Source organism: Gymnoscopelus braueri (genome assembly GCF_963280865.1).
Source record: "Gymnoscopelus braueri genome assembly, chromosome: 2".
NCBI lineage: Eukaryota > Metazoa > Chordata > Actinopteri > Myctophiformes > Myctophidae > Gymnoscopelus > Gymnoscopelus braueri.
In genome coordinates this window covers 17200663-17220807 of record NC_137604.1, presented here as the reverse complement: position 1 = coordinate 17220807, position 20145 = coordinate 17200663, and the positions used below count along the sequence as shown (strand labels likewise).

The window sequence follows — 20145 nt, the reverse complement described above, 5'->3', positions numbered from 1 at the left end:
GTGTCTGTTCTTTCACTTACTGACCTCACTCCAAGCAGATGGCCTTTATTAGTCACTCCCCCCCCGTGTGTGTGTGAGTGTAAGAGAAAAGCACAGAATCACCTTTTTTTCCAAAGTAAAGACAGTATTCCATTGTTATGTTGTCCAGACGTGTGTGCGTGCGTGCGTGCGTGCGTGTGTGTGTGTGTGAGAGTGAGTGTGAGAGTGTGTGTGTGTGTGCATGCCCTCTTGAAACAAGTATTTGGGAGATGTGGGAATCTAGATAGTGACTCTGTATTGAAGTGCAGCCATGCACGTTGGGCACAGTGTGATGATCCACGTGGGTATGTTTGTCTGTTTTTATTTGCATTAATGTGTGTGTTGGCCGTGGGGGGGGGGGATTGTATTGCACAGATGCAATGAGACCCCAGAGCTATGTGAACGAATGTGAAGCAACCTCACTGTCTGTGTGTGTGTGTGTGTGTGTGTGTGTGTGTGTGTGTGTGTGTGTGTGTGTGTGTGTGTGTGTGTGTGTGTGTGTGTGTGTGTGTGTGTGTGTGTGTGTGTGTGTGTGTGTGTGTGTGTGTGTGTGTGTGTGTGTGTGTGTGTGTGTGTGTGTGTGAAAGAGAGAATGTGACTGATGGTGAGAGACAGAGATGAAGATAGTACATGCTTTAGATGTCTTTTGCTTGTGTCTTTGGGAATCTGTGCAGATTATTTGAGCAAAAATGTAGAATTGGAGTCGTCGGGGTCCACTCTCAGTGTCAAATTAATACTCCAGCTTGTGTACTACAGCTTAACCAATGTCCCTATGATGCCCCCAAAAGCTTCACATTTATTTGAAAATAGCCAAATTATAAACCAGGCCTTAACCACTTAAGCCCTCTAGACTTAACCCATTAAGCATCTGTCATTTTAGATTTTAGCGTTGACTATTCAAAAACAGCAGACATGCAAGCTCACAGCGCATCACTTAGTGCCGCGCTGCGAGCTTGCACATCTGCTATTTTTGAAGTGGCTATACTGCAGTATCACAGCTACCTCACAACCCAGCAGACGCAGTTTGTTTGCCGAAGCCGCCTCATAGACGTGACAATGTCATATTTCAGGTTCTCCAGAGGGTTTCTGTGATCATATTCTCATCAGATAGTCATGCGGGGGTGACTGTGGTGACAGCCCATAACCCAGAAACATGAAGGTTCTCATATTATTCTGACCATGATGTGTACAAAACAAAATGTCAGCTCTCGTATGTCCCTTTGTAGTTCACTGCACACATGGTGGAGGTGAATCCAACAAAACAACAACTCACGCTACTTGTTGGATGAGATGACTAATATGTCTGTCTTTCTCTGTCTGTCTCTCTCTCTCTCTCTCTCTCTCTCTCTCTCTCTCTCTCTCTCTCTCTCTCTCTCTCTCTCTCTCTCTCTCTCTCTCTCTCTCTCTCTCTCTCTCTCTCTCTCTCTCTCTCTCTCTCTCTCTCTCTCTCTCTCTCTCTCTCTCTCTCTCTCTCTCTCTATCTCTCTCTCTCTTTTTCTGTCTGTCTGTTTGTCTCCCTCTCTCTCTAGCGGGAAGAGGCCTTGAAGCAGAAGAAGCAGCTTTCACAGGAGCTGGTTAATCTCAGAGATGAACTCGGTAAGAAAGGTGTTTTAGAGACACCACCATGCACACACACACACGCGCATGTGCTGAAACGGTCAGTCAGTTGAGCACACACTCACAGGCGCTCACCCATCTAAGTATGTATGTGACTACGTGTGCTTTCTGTGACAGTTGTGCACGTACTGTCCATCACCATCACGACACATCCGTGCACGTTGTCAAACGAGCGTGCGTTGTCCTGTCATTTGCATGTGATGCATGCAATGTGAGAGCTATGGAAGACGAATCAACTGCCATTCAAAACACTGTCTTTTACTGCAGGACACCCACACCCACACACACGGAGCAGCACAGATCATGACATAACATGTAACATAACAATATTGTATTATTGCTGTAAAGCTGAAACCTTCTATCGCCATATTTCATCAAGGGTTCCACCTGACTGTGACGTTGTAACAACATAACGTTCGTATAACTTAACATAATATTAATGATAATAATAATAAGATTATAACTGTTGGAACACAGCTTTGGTTCCTGGCTCTGTGCTTGCGGTGTAACAATTATGAGATGATTGACAGCACAGAATGTAACCGTCACTCAGAGAATGAATGGGCACAGTTTTAGTGCCTGGAGATGATGCGTTTACAGACAAGTAAACATGTTTATGAGGAAGCATGACTCGAGAGAGAGACACGCTACATCATACTCATGTATAAATACATGTTGTTCATTCCAAAACATTCATTACTAACAACTGAAAAAAAAGTGTTTTTATTATTCCATTATCGTTGATTGTCTCTAAACACCAGATAGTGTATTTTATGTACTGTAAGTAATACCATGACTTTCTTAATATAGGATTGAAATGATCTACTGTCCTTTTGAAAGTGAATTAACGAGGGGTGCGTGGTGGCTCAGCCAGTTAGACCATTATGCGCCTAGTGAGCACGAGGACCTGGGTTCAAAAACAACCCCCGTCTTGTCTTGCGTCCTCTCTCTACCCGTGGTTTCCTGTCTCTCTGCAATGTCCTGTTTAAAGGCCAGTCCACACCGATGCAACTGCCATTTGGGAATAATGGTTGCGAGTAGTTGCATGTTGCAAGGAGTTGCATTGGTGTGGACTAGCTCTGGTACTTGGTTATTACAAATGTATAAAGAAGCAATACATTTAATGATTGTGTAAACCTCCATAAACCTGGCATGAATCATAACCCCTAGTGTAGGCTGATCGTTGAGTAAGGCCAGTTGTCATGGTTGCTGTGAGCGTACTCTGTTTGTCTGAAGACCATGTGTCATATAGACCACCGCCTTGCCAGACTCAACATATGCTGTGATGGTTTACCCTCTGTAGGCTACTGAGGTCATACGGTCAGATCATACAGTCATGTAAAAAACTGAAACTCTACACATTACACACATGAAGACTTGCATATAAACATCTCTATGGTATGCACACAGATATACACGTACATGATATTCACATAAGTCTTATACAGTACATTGGTATGCATGTACACTCGCGCACACACACACAGAGAGAGAAACCTGCCTTAAATTGCAGGTTTTACTTAGTTTCCATAAATACTCATAAATCACTCTACCCCGCGCGCGCTCTCTCGCTCTTCCTCCCTCACATTCACTATCTCTCTCTCTCACACACACACCCTTCCCACTCTTGCATTCACACGTTTGTGAACTCTTTCTAACTCACTGCACTTTCCCTGCATCCAGCAGTGAGTGAGAAGCAGCCGGTGACTATAATAGTTCCTTTTACTGAGCGTTTGACCTTTGGCTTGTCTCTTTACACACCGGGCTGAGGAATGTCTGCAATGTACGGATCTGTACTGTCAGCACACACACACGCAGACACTGAGAACTGCGTCTATTAAAGCTGCATACTTTACAAGTTACCTTTTCAACAAGAAAGACAAGTTCCTTTTACACTGAGCAGTAACGGTTAGTTGAGTTTGAATGTCAGATTTCACACGTTACAGTTATTGTATCACAACCCTGTGCTGGTACAGAAGGAGAACCGGATGGATTTGTCATTACAATGGTGTCTGGAGTGTAAATTGGGTCACTTTCCACTTGGTCTGTTTCCTAATGGGTCCCCAAAGGGCAACAGTCCCAGTATGTTTCAACCACTTAAACCCTATATACTTCATTGACCGGTCCCCCCAGGGGTCTGTCTGTACTTGCCCCCCCCCCCCCCCCTCTGTTTTCCCTCTACACCAAATCTCTTTGCCGAAAATAACCAATCGACAAGCTCCGCTGTGAGTCCCACAATAGGGACGCTAGGGTTCATGTGGTTGATGAACCTGGGTTGAGTGTAAAGGTGCGGGTGCCACTGCATGTTGAGAATGTATAGCGATAATGGGGCTCATTTATACTTCGTATGACTTCATTACACGAAAACTCTTGTCAGCTACAGCTGAAATGCCTCTGGTCACAGTTTGAAGTGAACTCGTCATTACACTGTTGTCACCGGGAGTACTACGTGTCAACGTTGTAAACCTGACCCCCCTAGCGAGGGCCAATTTACTTACGCATGACTGGGGGTTGTCCAACGTCACCCTTTTGACCTTTTTAAGAAGTCAACAGGGGATTTATTGTCGCCGGGTAGAAAAGAGCTATAACCAAGGTACACTGACCTCCGACAAGGGGAAGGGTCCCTGTGGGAATGCGAGGGGCGTGGGAGGCTAGGTCCAGATTGAGTTTGTTAACAGCCTAGGTGCACGGCGAAATATCAAGAGTAAACAGCAAAAATAGGCGACCTACAAGCTCACAACGCTGTGGGCTTTTAGATCGCTTATTTTCGCTATTCATCATACTACAAGGAAGTATATGGGATTTCACTATGTGGGTTCGTTCTTGTCCCTGCAACAGTCCTGATGTTTTTGCAGGCATTTTGTCAAGAGTAGAGCGGGGGTCAGTACATGATGTCATTACCTCACAAGACCACCTGTCACACACCTGCTGTGTCACACACACACACACACACACACACACACACACACACACACACACACACACACACACACACACACACACACACACACACACACACACACACACACACACAGATCCTGTTATCCGGTCTCTAATGGAGAGCAGGCCTGTGTGTTAGTTGGTCACAGCTGTCGTCCTTATGTCATTATCACCAGGGTGACAAGGCGCCCAGACAGACCAATAGCAGCGGCCTCTATCCAGCTGTCTCTCCACTGCACCCAGTTGTTACAACACTGTGCTGTCATGGGGTTTTCTGGGATATTTTTTATTAGAACGGCAACCACCCGTGTTCATGGGGTTCAAGTATGAGGGAACTGAACTTTGTGCCGAGTGCTGAGGTCCAAGTTAATGACCCAATCCTGCATGCTTATGTAGATATAAATCATGTTCACATACACATACACTCAAAGAGTTTGATCTGGAACTTCTGGAACTTCCTTAACCCATCATACATCAAAATATATCTCAGCAGAAGACCACTTTTGGTTGAAAGATTCTGACTTTTTAAACTTTACGAACCATGCTTTAGGCTTTTTATTATACATTTTTCCTCCTGACGTTTTCTTATGTGCCCAGATCTATCATTTTTCCTCTGTGTTCATAAGTCAGCAGTTATACTCCAATGTTTACAAACATTGCGGATTCCCCAAACCATTTACCATTACCATTTAAAACCATTTATCTGTTGTGTAGCGTTAGTCGCTCTATCAAGAGCTGAGGCAGTCACCTAGAGAATAAAAACATCCACTGCCATTGTTTATGTTACAACGTGTTGTGAGCTTGTAGGCAAGTATAGGTACTGTAAGTATAGAGCCCTGGGGGACCCCGGTCAGCTAAGTATAGCGTTTAAGTGGTTAAGTCATGCTGATTAGCAGTGGATGAAGAGGATGTTGGTAGAGATTTTACACTTGATGGAGAGGTTTTCCACAATATTTCATAACTGTCATCATCATAACCAGAATATTCAGATCAAAGGTGAAAAAAGGAAGCATGGGTGAAAGAGAGGAGAGTTAGGCAACAGCGGCCGCATATCTCCGAGTTGCCTTGCAGATGTTTTAGGGCAGGATCGCGCGTCTGCTGTAAGCGCAATTAAACTGGAATGCGGTTGCCAGGGAATGTTGGAAGGACATGCGCGTGAGCGTCTACATGCGCGCTCGCACACAGAACAGACACAAGGAGACGAGACCTGCTGTTCATTTACCTGTCGAAGCACCGACGGACTGTTCCAGGCGTGTCTCTCGTATGTCAATCTGCATTCTTATCTGTGGCGTTGACAGCTTGATGTCAGCTGCGTTATCTCTGTTTGAACTCAACACCGTTGATTTAAAACTAATATTTATATAGTGGGCCACTGTCTGCCTGTATCCAGGCCCTATGACAACACCTAAAGTATATCCTGACCTTACAGTGACTTATTATGTTAAGTAATAAATAAGCATTTCCCGACCTCCTCCCGGTTCTCTCTAATCCCTCTGGAAAGACTCTGGCTCTCCCACGCAATATATTCAACGTGTTTTAAATGTGGTGTTGTTGCTGTGTATATACACACACGCATGTATTTCTGACTTTATATGCAACTGATTTCTATGAAAAATGTGATATCTGTACTTCCACGAATGCTTCGGCTTTTCATAGCTTAGTCTTAAGCTCTGAGTACTAGTGAGATTGATCTCAAACCTCGAACACTGGTCGCTGATGGCTGCTGAGGCTCCCATGGAGAGACACTGAAACCAATATTTCCTTGAGAACCACAGCACCACACACTGTGTTGTTTTGGTGTGTGGCAAATGTTATTGCTAACGGGGCCTTGGTGCTTATGTAGCTTACACTTTACCTTAGGGCGCAAAATGAATCACAGTTTTAGACTGCACGTCTATATGCAGTATAGTCAGTAACACCCTCCAGCGTTAATTTCAGAAATAGAATCAACTTCATTGTCACATCACAGGTTTACAGGTGTAAAGAAGTGGGGGAAATGAGCTTTTGTACCAAGCTCCATCGCTTTTGTTGTTTTCAGGAAGATAAAAAGAAAAGAAGAGGTGGGGGGAGGACAGGAAGAGCAAGGAGAAAAATAGAACAGCATGTACTTGAGGTTAGACATAAGGTGCATACGGCTAGGCACAAAGGTGGTAGCACTTCGGTAGGTCCACAAAGCAGCAGCTCTGCACATGAGATTAGACATTAAAGGGGTAGTTCACCCCCCAAATAACTTTTTTTCTATTGATTACTCACCCCATGGAGCCTTGAATTCATGGATATTTTTTTGTTTTTGTCGCATTCCTTCCTTTATTATTTGATTATAATAAATTTAGCCCCATTGATTCCGGTAGGAGACACAAATGCATTTGTGTCTCCTACCGGAATCAATGGGGACACATTTATTATAATCAAATTATTGGCTTAGGAATGTGACAAAAACAAAAAAATATCTATGAATTCAAGGCTCCAGATGGTCAGTAATCAATAGAAAAAAAGTTATTTTGGGGGTGAACTACCCCTTTAAGGTGTGAAAGACTGAGTGCATTGTACATAAGATAAAGTACAAAGTGTCAACATGAATTTAACTCAGGGAGTGTGCAAATGTAATCAAATGGACCCATAAAGGGTCCATTTGATTACATTTGCACACTCTCTGAGTAATAAATGGATAACATTTTGAACAATGAGGATTTTACTATCGTCGTGTAACTCCAGCAGGACCCAGACTAACGTTCTGCTCCTCTCTCTCCTCAGTGGCGTCGTCCCAGTGCTGCGAGCGCCTGCAGAAGGAGAAGGAGGAGGTGCGCTTCAACCTCGAGGAGGCCGTGAAGAAGGTGGAGGAGCAGCACAAGGAGGAACTGGCACAGCTGGAGGACAGGTGAGACGCCGACCTCCAGCCCATGTGCCCTTGAGCAACACCTGACTGATGGAGGAGGGTTATTAGTTTTTCTGTCACACTGAGATATACTCCCCTTGTTGCCTTATTAACACATTAAGACCTGAGGCCAATTCTGCAAATGCCTTCTAAATCATTCATTCTCACACTTTAAAGATAAATAGCAGATGTACAAGCTTGTATATCTTCATTTTTTTATGGCCCTATACATCATGACAGCATCGCTCAAATAGCAAATCTACAGTTTCTACCCGACAGCAATGGGTACAGTGCTGTGTAGAAAGGAATTTCCCCTTGGGGACAATATAAGTCTAAAGATTTTAATGTTTTATTTTACAAGGGTTCAGAATACAAAATATAATCATTTGATTAGCCATATACAAAGCCTAGTGTACCAAAACTAATGAAGAAGGGTCTGGAAGCTTTTTTTGTATTTTTTTAATATATATATCTTTATACACATAGATACAGAAGTTTCCCCTTTTGTGCTTTTTTCCCCTTTATCTCTGTATACATAAAGAAAAGAGAAATGATTAATAAAAAGAGAAAAAAAAGAAACAAAGCTTCTATTTTGTTAACCACATGAACCGTAGCATACCTATTCTGCAGTGATCATTTGGTGAAAGTTTGGCTATTTTCTGCAAAGATATTTGATATAAAATGGGAAATAAAATGGGAGCGGACCAAGTATAGAGCCCTGGGGTACCCCCCGGTCTATTGAGTGTAGTGTATAGGGTTTAAGTGGTTAATGTATGGACCTACAGTAACCTGTGTATTCAATTGCGTCTTTGTCCCAGGTTAAGGAGCTTCTACCAAACAGAATGGGACAAAGTCCATCAGAAGTACCAAGAGGAAGCCGACAAATGTCGACTGTTGATGGAACAACAGGTCAGAACACACACGCACACACACACACACACACACACACTCGCACACACACACACACACACACACTCGCACATTCACTCACTCACACGCACATACAATTAATCAAGTGTCATGCTGACTCGTGCATTTGCCAGGTCATGACATGTTTGTGCCGCAGCATGTTTTTCCATTCCAGGTCTCTGGGTTTTATAGTGAAGTAATTACAGCGTTGAAGGAGTTTCCTTACAGAAAAAGTGAAGCACCATGACAAACTGCTGCACACCTCAGGCTACCACACTATGATGTAAAAGCAATTAGTGCACAAGATGACATTTAGCCGCCCGTTAGGCCAAATGGTGCATGTGTCATGATAACACATCCACTTCCCAAAGGCACCATATAATATAGATTTTTTTCATGTCATTACCAGATATTCTGTGAGTGTCAAGGAATGTTGGTTTAACCACATGAACCCTAGTGTCCCTGACGCTAGGGTTCTGTAATAATGGGCAAACACTCAACAACAATATTCGGCAAAAATAGATAATCCACTCTACACGTAGTGTAGATTGTCTTTTTTTCCCATACCGTAAAGCTGTGTCTTTAGGCATAACTGCTTACCGTAAATTGAATATCGGACATTGTTGCCTGCAGGGACCGTGCCCCACCCACCCCAGCTCTTTGCTCTGACTGGCTTAGAGGAATGGGAGACTGATGATGTCATGTTATTATGCCTCATAAACCTGTCATCTTGGTAGCCCCCTGATCTCATAATCTCCCACTGGCTTTCACAGACACACACTTTCTCTCTCTGACACACACACACACACACACACACACACACACACACACACACACACACACACACACACACACACACACACACACACACACACACACACACACACACACACACACACACACCAGCAGTGGTGTCTACCTGTCATGCCGCACCTCGTAAAATCTGTTCTGCTGTAGATTTATGAGCATTGCTATGGTTACATCTCGTCTGTTGTTGATAGGGTTTCTATGGACTATGGCTGCCGACTGTTATTATCATCGTTATTATTGTTGTTGTTGCTGTGCATCTCTCTCTCTCTCTCGCTCTCTCTCTCTCTCTCTCTCTGGAGGCAGATGGCCGCCCACATAGAGCCAGTTTGCGTTCAAGGTTTCTTCCCATTAAGGGGAGTTTTTCCTTGCTGGAATTATTGGGTCTGGAAATGAAAGAACATGGTCTTGGTAAAGTTAAAGTGTCACCATGATGTGGCACTATATCAATAACATTTGACTTGACACCGTTCAGAGCACTAGCCAGCAGGGAGCCCCCATAGCCGTTGCCATTGAACCCTCGCCGCTTTCTCAGAACACGGAAGCAGCATACCATTGCTGTACCAATTCAGCGTTAGCTGGTAGCCGTAGTGTGTGGCTTTTTAGCCAATAATCAAATCTTAAGGCTGGGGACACTTCTGAAGTATGTCTGTTGTGGTTTCTGTCAGGTGGAGGAACTGAGGAGCCGACAGGAAGCGGAGAGGAAGAAACAGGAAGCCAATCACAGGCAGAAAATCGAATCAATCAAACAGGAGCATGAGACGTCCATACAAGGTAACCTCCTCACTGTTATCAATACGTCTGTGCTGACCGGACGAAATGACACCACACTACGGGCAGATGATTGGAATTGTAATCAGGCTGTAGAATTGTAATTGGTGCAGTAAGACAGATTTTTCTAGGTTTAAAAGCATTTAAGCCCCGTTTCAAAAATAGAATCATGTGGATCTCGTTATCCACATGGGAATGGCGTCGCTCCAGTGTGGCTCTCAGACTTCATGTGGTCAGTCCTAGACATCAGTCGTCTATGACATATCTACTCCAAATTTGGGCAAGGTTTCATCCCAATCGCAGCCGCTTTGACTTCCATTATAAAATAAAAGTTTTTACCTTGCTTATTTTAAGTCACTCTGGATAATAAGAGCCTTTGCTAAATGCTGTGGTTGTGAATTGTACTGTGTGCTCAATACATTTGTGATGTCATGTGTTTTTTGAGATTAGCTCACAGACACATAAAGACACACAGACACACCCTCTCATAGATGACTAGACTCCAGCAGAACCATTTTTGAAAACAGTGTTTGAAAAAGAAAGAAAGCAGTTTTCAACTACTCGTATAATCACATGCTCAAAATAGGCACACCAGGTTGAAAGTGGTTAAGTCTAATAATTGGTATACTGTACAAACAATGTCAGCGTTGATAGTAATGCCAATCTGTGTGTGTGTGTTTGATGCAGAGCTGAAGAGAAGCCAGCAGACAGAACTGGAGACCCTGGACAAAGCGCTGAAGGAGACGGAGGCGTCTCTCTCGGTAAGAGAACCGCCAGCCAGGCCTCCTCCTCTCAGGAGTTTGCACAAGGCTGACTCATAGGAAGATTGAAATGAGTGCCAGTACAAACCAACTGATTTTCACTAGAAGAATGCAGCCTACTGGCCGTGTTATGAAGTCCACATTATCTGCACATTATTAGTCTTTGAAGCCTGAAAATTGGATGTTTTCTATTGTAATGTACACACACAAAACAACACGTCGCAAATGTTAGATTGTAGATTGCCTATTTTTTGCTGAATGTTTGCCCCAGAAATGTGGAGCTATGTTCAAGTGGTTAATAGGCACTAATATGCCCTGTTGATTGTCAGATATACCAAGTTAACTTACTCCTTGGCCTCAGTGTAAAAATGCCCGTTAATGTGTCATCTCCAACATGTGTTTTTATGTCTCTTCCTCCCTCCAAACAGGAACAAATAGCGGGGCTGCTGTCGGAAAAGGAGTCCCTGAGCGAGAAGCTGAGGGCAGAGGAGGAGAGGAGGAGGATACTTGCTGACAAGAGTCTGGTAAATAAACGCACAACGCATTTCTAGTTTGACCAAACGCTCTTTAGTTAGTTGATACTTCAAAGAGTTTGTATAAAAATGGACCCAAGCTAAATAAAGAGGGTGTCATCTGTCACTATAGAGAGAATCAGTGAGCAGTGGTGGAGAGCACAGACATGGTTTGGTTGTCTGTGACTGCCCTCTGCTGGTGTAACTGGTATCCGATTTGGGCTCAGTAAAATAGAACCAGAACAATTTTGTGTGATGAGTTGCTTATTATTTATTTCTTTCTTTCTCTCTCTGTCTCTCCATGCTTCATTGGTTGGGTGCATGGTTGCTCCCTCCAGAAGGACTCTCATACGGTGTATTTGGAGCAGGAGTTAGAGAGTCTGAAGGTGGTGCTGGAGATTAAGAACACCCAGCTGCACCAGAAAGAGAAGAAACTCATGGAGATGGACAAACTGGTGAGAGCAACAGACACGCACATACACAGCCATACGTATAAATGTGCATGTGCAGTGCATTTGCACACAGGGTCTCAAAGGCGAACAACGCAGCACTTAAGACAAAGCCAAATGTCCCACTTAAAAAAGCTCACAGATCACTGCTTCCCTTTGGGCCCATTCACACACAGATTATTTTAAGCTCTTTGTTTTCTATGAAACGACTTGCTCCAGTGCACTGGGCGCACCCCACCCTTCAAGTGATGTGTCTCGCTTTGACATTTATTGTTTTTAATCAACCACACTATAACATACGCCTGTGCGTATAACAAAAGTGGAAGAGAGAGAGAGAGAGACTGGCTGTGTTTTGCCTAGAGCAGCAATAGGCTGGTGCTGTTTGTACACATAATGCATGCGAACATATGCAAGAATACATATACCTACACACTCCTACAGGGACTACTTATAGATCGTAACACAGCCATATGCTTTGGAGACGTAGATATGACCTATAGAAGCTATAGACTACAGATACAAGCTCTTGTGAAACTGTGTATGAAAATACTTTCATGTGAATGTAACTACCTGCTGATGCATCCCTTCTCTGTCTGTCTGTCTGTCTGTCTGTCTGTCTGTCTGTCTGTCTGTCTGTCTGTCTGTCTGTCTGTCTGTCTGTCTGTCTGTCTGTACCAGGTGGAGACTAATGTGAAGTTAGAGGAGAATAGGAACAAGGTCCAACAGGAGAACGAGGACTACAGGGCCAGGATGGACAAACACGCTGCTCTGTCCAGGTACGTCCTTCTGTCTGTCTGTCTGTCTGTCTGTCTGTCTGTCTGTCTGTCTGTCTGTCTGTATCTAATGGTTTCACTCTTTAAACCATGCAACTGCATGCCACTAATTGTCCACATTCTACCCATGATTAGGCCTTCTGATGTGCCTGTCTGTCCATGTGTCCAACCTGTCTCTGATGCCTGTCTGTCTGTCTGTCCAACCTGTCTCTAATGTCTCTGATGTCCCTGTGTGTCCCCAACAGACAGCTCTCCAGTGAACAGGCCATGCTGCAGCAGACCCTGCAGAAGGAGTCCAAGGTGAACAAGCGTCTCTCCATGGAGAACGAGGAGCTCCTGTGGAAGCTTCACAACGGCGACCTGCTGGCGAGCCCCCGCCGCCTCTCCCCGACCTCGCCCTTCCACTCGCCTCGGAACTCTGCCTCCTTCCCCACCGCTGCCCCCCTGTCGCCCAGATAACCCTCCACTCCGCCCCCCCCCCGGCAGGTGTACGCGCCTGCATACGTGCCGACGCGTGCACGTGTGACTGCTTTCAAGTTTATCCCCTCCCCAAGTGCCCTCCCCAAGTCTCCTTCACAGGTCCCCTCCCCAAGCCCTCTGTTTCTCCCTGATTGTCTTCAACTCAACTTCACCTCCAGCCTCTCAAGGATCAAAGCTAATCCAAATAAGACAGACTGGTGTCTCTCCCGGACTTCGACGCCGGATGGATGAACTTGTACATATTTTTGGAATAAAATAAACGTGTAAAAACGAAACAAACAAAAAAAATGGAACATGCAAAGACATTTTGTTTTGAAACGGGAAAAGACGTTGCGGTGCGTGGCACCGATGCACTTAGGGAGCATGAGAAGGTGGCCATGCTCTCTACCAGTTCTCATCTATCTTTACCAAATGCCTGCTTCTCCCACAGTACTCTCTTCCTTCTTAAAGCCTGATTCATACTTTGTGGTACTGCGGTGTCGCACGGCGACAGTAGCCTATCTGCAAGCTCACAATGTGTCACGGATGTGATGCATTGTGAGCTTGTAGATATCGTCGCTGTCGGGTGGAAACCTTGTATGTCCAAAACTAACTTTTCAGAAAAGGAAAAACATAATTTGTTACTATTAGTTACTATTAATTTAGCCACAAGCTCTTCTTAATACTTTTCAGTGGTGGTGGACAGATTTAACCGCTTTTACTTTCACATACATTATTGTATTTTTTTATAGCAGATCTATAAGCTCACAACGCATCGAATTGTGATCCGGCGTGAGCTTGTAGATCGATTATTTTTGCTACATTTGTGTATCACTGTAGTATTGTAGTAGGGCACTAATTTACAAAAAAATATAAAAAGTTGAATTATGGAGATACAAGGTTTCTGCCCGACAACAACGTTAGGCTATTTTCGGCACGCAACACTGTCGTTCGACGGAACATAAGTTAGGCATTACCGGAGGAGACGGAGGACAAAGTAACAGGCATACCTCAGGGTCTGTACATAGTGACTCACTCGTTTTGACTATCCCTCTGTGGTTGTTTTCTTTTGTTTTTCATTGTATAGTTTCTATTTTGGTTCATTGTGTTCGTTAATGGCCCTCCCCCCTCGTTCCAAAGAGGCGCATGGGAAACAGCCTTGGAGTCGTGGAGACGTGTGGCTTTCAGCTGAAGAAAGCAACTAAGTAGCTTGTTTGGGTTTAGCAAATCGTAAAATGACGGGTGCCTCTGGGTGGATTCTTGTGGATTGGTTCTCTTTTACTCCCATTTCTTTCAAGAGAATGGTATTTTTCGTCTCCCCCACCAAGAGCAATCAAACATCCGTTATGGACCTCTGGAGGAAAAGTCGATGAGCTGCATGTCCTTACAGTACATGCAGGAATGAATATTCGGAGTGTGTTATTCTGAATATATATTAACCGTCATGGATCCATGAACTATCGATGATATATACAATGTTCTCCCTGAAGTCCCCAAGCTCTACCTTAATCAAGAATGTGGAATGTAATCACCCTTGGATGTTAAATCTCTGAGCAGGCCTCTTCACAGACACAGAGGGAAAAGAACTTTGTTCTGGGCCCAGTGCCTCAAATGCTGTTATATTGCTGTTATAATGCTGATATTAATGGGATTGTATAGAAAACAAGAAGATTGTTTGCCTGAAATCTGTGGTTCGCTAATATCACTTGACAGTCAAATACTGTGTTAACTGGACTTTGAAATGGATCTTTCGGGGTCGACTTTCAGTCAGGATTTTGCTGCGTATGCCCATGTATTCCTTAACTTAAATCCCATCCCATGATTATATGTAATTCCAGCATATTTGATACGACAGCACAAAGCTTAAGACCCCCTCTGTGTCTGAGAGAAACCAGCTGCTTCTTACTGAATCCAAAAATAATCTATCACTTTCTTCTTGGTTGTCTGTCGTTTGTCCTGAATAAACCTCAGATGTGCCCAGAATGCCTCGGCTTTACCACGTCTTTCTTTCAAATAAACACAATATGAATTCACACATCTTAACCATACTGTTTTATTTGGAACTTTTACACAGCTCAATTTGATTTGGTCCCACTTCGAGAAGATTAGGTCAATAGTTATTTTAGGAGTGAAGGTATCAGATTGCAAAAAGGCTTTACCTGGCACAAATAAGAAATACAGTTTAAGAAAATAATGTTCAGTAGGCAACAATGCATAAATTGTGTTTAAACCGTTGAAATGAGTCAAAGTCTAAGATTATTCGCCTGAACGCATTATTGCAGATAGAATATTGGAGATAATTTATTTATCACAATCATGAAACAAGCCAATTTCAAAATGAATGACTTTTAGGAGAAGTACTATTTCTTGAGCCAAACAAAACCATGAGCCAGTGCAATGATCTTGCTTACAATCTCCTGAAATAACTGGTGGGTCTAGACCGGACTTAAATAAACAGACTCATGGTCTCCTCCTCAGTACTGCAGTTGCCTTGATGCGCCTCATGGGTTTACCAGCATCCTGATGCCCTGGCAACCGAGTTATAACCGGGGGAGGATGCTCCATGTCAGCAGCTCGTACCATCATGACCACGGACTTGATGGAGTACCACCAGCCGTGCCATGTGTACCAAACCACTCCGTCCTCTGTCATGGCCTGGTACGGTCCCTTGTAATAGTGTCCATTCAGGTTCCCAGACTCGCACCTGGAGAGAACAGAGGGATGGAGAAAGATGAACAGGTCATGATCAGGCCAGGTAGCTTATTGTGGGCCAGCAAAGTTGAAAATAATGCAAGATGGTGGGAAATGTTGTCAGGTGGAAATGGGCGTGGCCTATTTGGGGAGTTGCATAATGATAGGGAAATTATTTTTGATTGTATGACCTACGGTTCAAGAGTAATAGGCCAAAACGTGAATTGACCTGTTATAGTGCCACCATGAGGCCGATTTGAAAAATGTATGCTTGCATTTCTTCCTTGGCCTAGTGGGCATGTGCATGCTGAGTCTCACAGCAATCAGACGCTGCATTCATGATTAGAGGCAATTTGATCAAAACGGGCCAATCCTGCAAACTTTGGAAGCCAATCTTAGCCAATCAGGATGGAATATGAAAAATCGGACAGATCAGTCTTGATCACATGACTATAGAGATAATGTGTACTGAATTGCCTGATGTTTGGACAAAATCTGTAGGAGTAACATGAAAAATTAGTTTTGCAAAAATAGGCCTGTGCAGAGGTTCTGCTCTGGTCTCCAGGGAGTGAGCGTGCACAGTTTCATGCCGAAATTCATGCCGAACATATGGAGTACCCTGATGTAATCAACATGACATCATAGATAGTACTGACCTCATACAGCAGACTAGCCTGTACTCCACATTTGGGCTTGGCTGACACAGAACTCCATATATGGGCATAAAAAGGACAGAGACTAACAGATACAGAGATCTCCATAAATGGGCAATTGGGTATAAAAGGGTCAAAGGCAGACAGACAGACAGACAGACAAGTTAATACCTGCTGAACCACCAGCCTGACTTGTCATGTCTGATACAATCAGGGGCGCCATCATCGTTGGGGTGGTCGTAGGTACTGAACTTGATCCCGCCTGATTCCGAACCTGGACCGGTCCATTTCTGTTGAGAAGCAGGGGGGCTGCCGGCTATGGCATCACCAGCGTTGCCGGAGTACTCTCCCAAATGCAGCTGGTACTCGTCCTTAAGAGAGATCATGACATTGACGTTGTATACTTAAGAATCTATATTTATAACAAAATACAAGATGGAAAGAGGCAGAGAGGAACTATGAGCAAGATGGAAGGGTAAGAGAGAGAAAGAAGGAGATGAGGTATGGAAGGGGGCTGGAGAGATGGAGGGGAGAGGAAAGGGAGTTTAGAGAGTCCCTGTCCTTGCAAACTAACTAGGATCATGAAGCCTAACATATACTTTGTGCACGATGAAAATAAATGATTTTCACATTTCACATTCACGTTTATTTTCGTTGAGCATGCATTTACAGAGGACAGAAGCGAGAGATCAGAGTTAAAGATAAGGTGGTAGTAGGTCAAATGCCCTTGCATTTCAAGCTGCATCAAAGTTCATGGTACAAAAAGGAGAGTAGTCTAAATACAGACTCCTCTTGTTATGAGAAAATAGACATGGAAGGCGGGAAAAGAAAAAAAGAAATAGACATGAGAGCAGCAGCTAAAGGGATGATCACATTTCAGAAAAAGGCTGTCGGCCACCCTGCTGTACGTCATACCTCCTCGCCGTCGACTTTGAAGTTCTGGTACTCAGCGTAGCGCTCCTTTTCCTCAAAGTCCTCCATGTCGATCCTCAGCTCATGTTTGCCTAGAAAACACTGCGTTAACCACTTAACCACTCAACAACTTAACCACAACGTTTCAACTTGAGCTTGTAGATATTTTAGTTTTTTCCCCCAAATTATTCCTTTTTCCCCGCCTATTATTACATGACTTAAGTAGGACAAGACAGGATGGAAAATATCCAGTACAACACCTCACCTCGAGGTGCTATTCTGTAAAGTAATAAGCCAACAGAGACTATTGAGCGCACGCACGCACGCACGCACACGCACACACACACACACACACACACACACACACACACACACCATCTCGGGTAAGGTGGTGAAGGGCATCATTGCCTAGCCAGAATTCTCCATCAGGGGAGTGCAGGTCTCCAAACCCATGCTTATATTCCGCCCACGCCCTGTAGGACAGACACACACACACACACACACACACACACACACACACACACACACACACACACACACACACACACACACACACACACACAGTACAAACCAGTTATACATAAACAGACACTCTCGTGTTCAAATTTTGTATGCTCTCAGAATTATATGAACACTGAGGATTTCATGGTTTAGATTGGTGCCCCAGAGATAACAATTTGTAACAAGGGGGGGGGGGGTGGACATGGCCAACTGCGTATCAAACTGGGGGTCCCTGAAATTAAATGGGTTGAGAACCAATGGTTTAGGTGAATGGTGTGTGCCGTCATCAGACCGGGTCACCTACCTGTCGAAGTTCTCAGTGCCATCTCTTCTCCTCTGGAAGATGGTCCATCCTCCTCCGTTGCTCATGTCACAGTAGACGCTGAGCGCCGTGGGCAAGCCGTCTGGGCGCACCACGTACAGACCACTGGCCATGTTGCCGTCTGCAAACACATCCGAACAGTCTACACACACACACACACACACACACACACACACACACACACACACACACACACACACACACACACATTGCACACACACAACAGACTGAGATAATCATAACAAACATCTCTGTGCAATCTTCAAGGAGAATGTTTACATACACAGGTCCATTTTCACAATTCCACAGTTAAATGACCACTTAGGCTGTTACTGTGTGTGAACATTCATATGTACGATGAAGACAAGGATAGGCAGTTATATATAGGCGTTATATAAGCTGGTACATTATACTGTAAGGAGCAAGGTAGGCATGCTGCACCCACGCATGCGCTGATGTCACACACACACACACACACACATACAATAGGTCCACACTGGACAGACATGGACCAAATGGTAGATGGTGCATTTATATAGCACCTTTATCCAAAGGGCTTTACATTCACACACAGACGGCAGAGGAAACCATGCAAGGCACCAACATGCTCATCAATACAAATTAGGGGTTTAGTGTCTTGCTCAAGGACACTTCGACACTAGGAGCCTGGGATCCAACTGAGAACCTTCCGTTTCCCAAGCAGCCACTTTACCTCCTGAGCTACGGCCACCCTGCCCTGCCTCATTGTTTAACTTAACTCCACACAAAAAAGCAGATCTACAAGCTCACAACGTGTCAAATCAAGCGTGTACTGTTTGTTTGTTTGATTGTTTGTTCACTACTCGTTGCAACACGTATTTTCGCCGGTTGTTTGCCCCTGGATAAGGATGCTAGGGTTCTAGTGGCTAACACACACACACACACACACACACACACACACACACACACACACACACACACACACACACACACACACACACACACACACACACACACACACACACACACACACACACACACACACACACACACACACACGTTTAGGTCTCTATAGCGGTGCCTACCTCTATGGAAGTTGCCCTGGCCGAGATGCGTGTTGGGTATTTGCTGCAGCTTGTGGGCCTGGCTGAGATGCAGCTCCTGGATGTACTGGTGTTGCTGGTTGATCACCCCTATCAACCGATGAATCTCTACCTCCAGATGACCCACTATCTGCTCACATGGCACTGGGATCTGAGAGAGAGAGACAGACAGACAGACAGACAGAGAGAGAGAGAGAGATGTCATGACCATATTTTAATCTTTCTCTATTTTATTTATTTAGGCTTTTAAAAATTTATAAAGCACACTTCAACACCATGTAAACTTGCCATGAGAGCGGCACATGAATAGAGAACACAAATATAATGTCACATTTACAGGATTGAATTAAATAGGGGTTATTTAACTCGTTTAAAACCTGGAAGCCGGATAGAATTTAAGTCTAAAATGTTTGTGTTCTGTGTGAATCGCCCAAATATGAAACCTGTTGATCGGTCCTAATGACAAAATCAAGCATAGTAGCATATCATTAGTTAGCCTATAAAATATTACATGACCATACTTTTGAGTTCAAATCCACCACAAAACTCCCAATAGGCAAGTGTGTGTGTGTGTGTGTGTGTGTGTGTGTGTGTCTCTATCTCAAAATGGGGTCCAGGGACCCTCAGGGTTCTTTGAGGGGGTTCAAGTCTGTAACTGGAATGGTTCCATTTCATACTCTCAGAGTTATTGAGGTCCTTGAGAAAAAAATAAGTTTGAGAATCATTGCTCTATCTAATAAAGCCACATTCCATAAAAGTAATGAAATGATGAAATGAAATGGGGAGATGCTTTCTTACCGCCAGACAGACAGCCAGGTGAAGGACAATGACCCCTGATGTCCTCAACATTGTCATGGTGAGTATCCAGCTGAAAATGGAGGATGGACCGTTGAATGAACATGCAGGCACACTCACTTTGTCTCACTTTCTCCGCCCTGCCCATTCAAGCCTCTAGTCTACACAGTAAAACCCTCAGTGTTCATTCCTCCATTCGAAACTCTGAGTGTACAAATGTACTTGGATACATTTACACTAAGGAGTTTACAGTGTAACGTCAAGGTTTTTCCACAGTAACTGCGTACAGCTACGAACA

At 44.1% G+C, this 20145-nt stretch overlaps 2 protein-coding genes across 2 annotated transcripts in view; one reads left to right on the top strand and one right to left on the bottom strand.

Moving 5' to 3' along the window:
* The window catches only part of LOC308096316 (uncharacterized protein), an 89887-nt gene extending 74969 nt beyond the window's left edge, over positions 1 to 14918 (top strand). Inside the window, exons 10-18 of the mRNA XM_080443713.1 lie at positions 1548 to 1614; positions 7330 to 7453; positions 8269 to 8359; positions 9835 to 9940; positions 10625 to 10698; positions 11127 to 11222; positions 11549 to 11665; positions 12338 to 12435; positions 12678 to 14918. Of these exons, the coding sequence (XP_080299839.1) occupies positions 1548 to 1614; positions 7330 to 7453; positions 8269 to 8359; positions 9835 to 9940; positions 10625 to 10698; positions 11127 to 11222; positions 11549 to 11665; positions 12338 to 12435; positions 12678 to 12891 (987 nt within the window). The 3' untranslated portion in view covers positions 12892 to 14918. The remainder of the gene's footprint in view (positions 1 to 1547; positions 1615 to 7329; positions 7454 to 8268; positions 8360 to 9834; positions 9941 to 10624; positions 10699 to 11126; positions 11223 to 11548; positions 11666 to 12337; positions 12436 to 12677) is intronic.
* Positions 14919 to 15351: 433 nt separating this feature from the next.
* On the bottom strand, positions 15352 to 19907 carry LOC308094513 (fibrinogen-like protein 1; the record flags this gene model as incomplete). The annotated part of the gene is made up of 7 exons (XM_080441232.1): positions 15352 to 15595; positions 16407 to 16606; positions 17151 to 17239; positions 17523 to 17620; positions 17953 to 18112; positions 19035 to 19182; positions 19851 to 19907. The coding sequence occupies 7 exons, from the start codon at positions 19905 to 19907 to the stop codon at positions 15352 to 15354; spliced, it is 996 nt and encodes a 331-aa protein (XP_080297358.1).
* Positions 19908 to 20145: the final 238 nt, after the last annotated feature.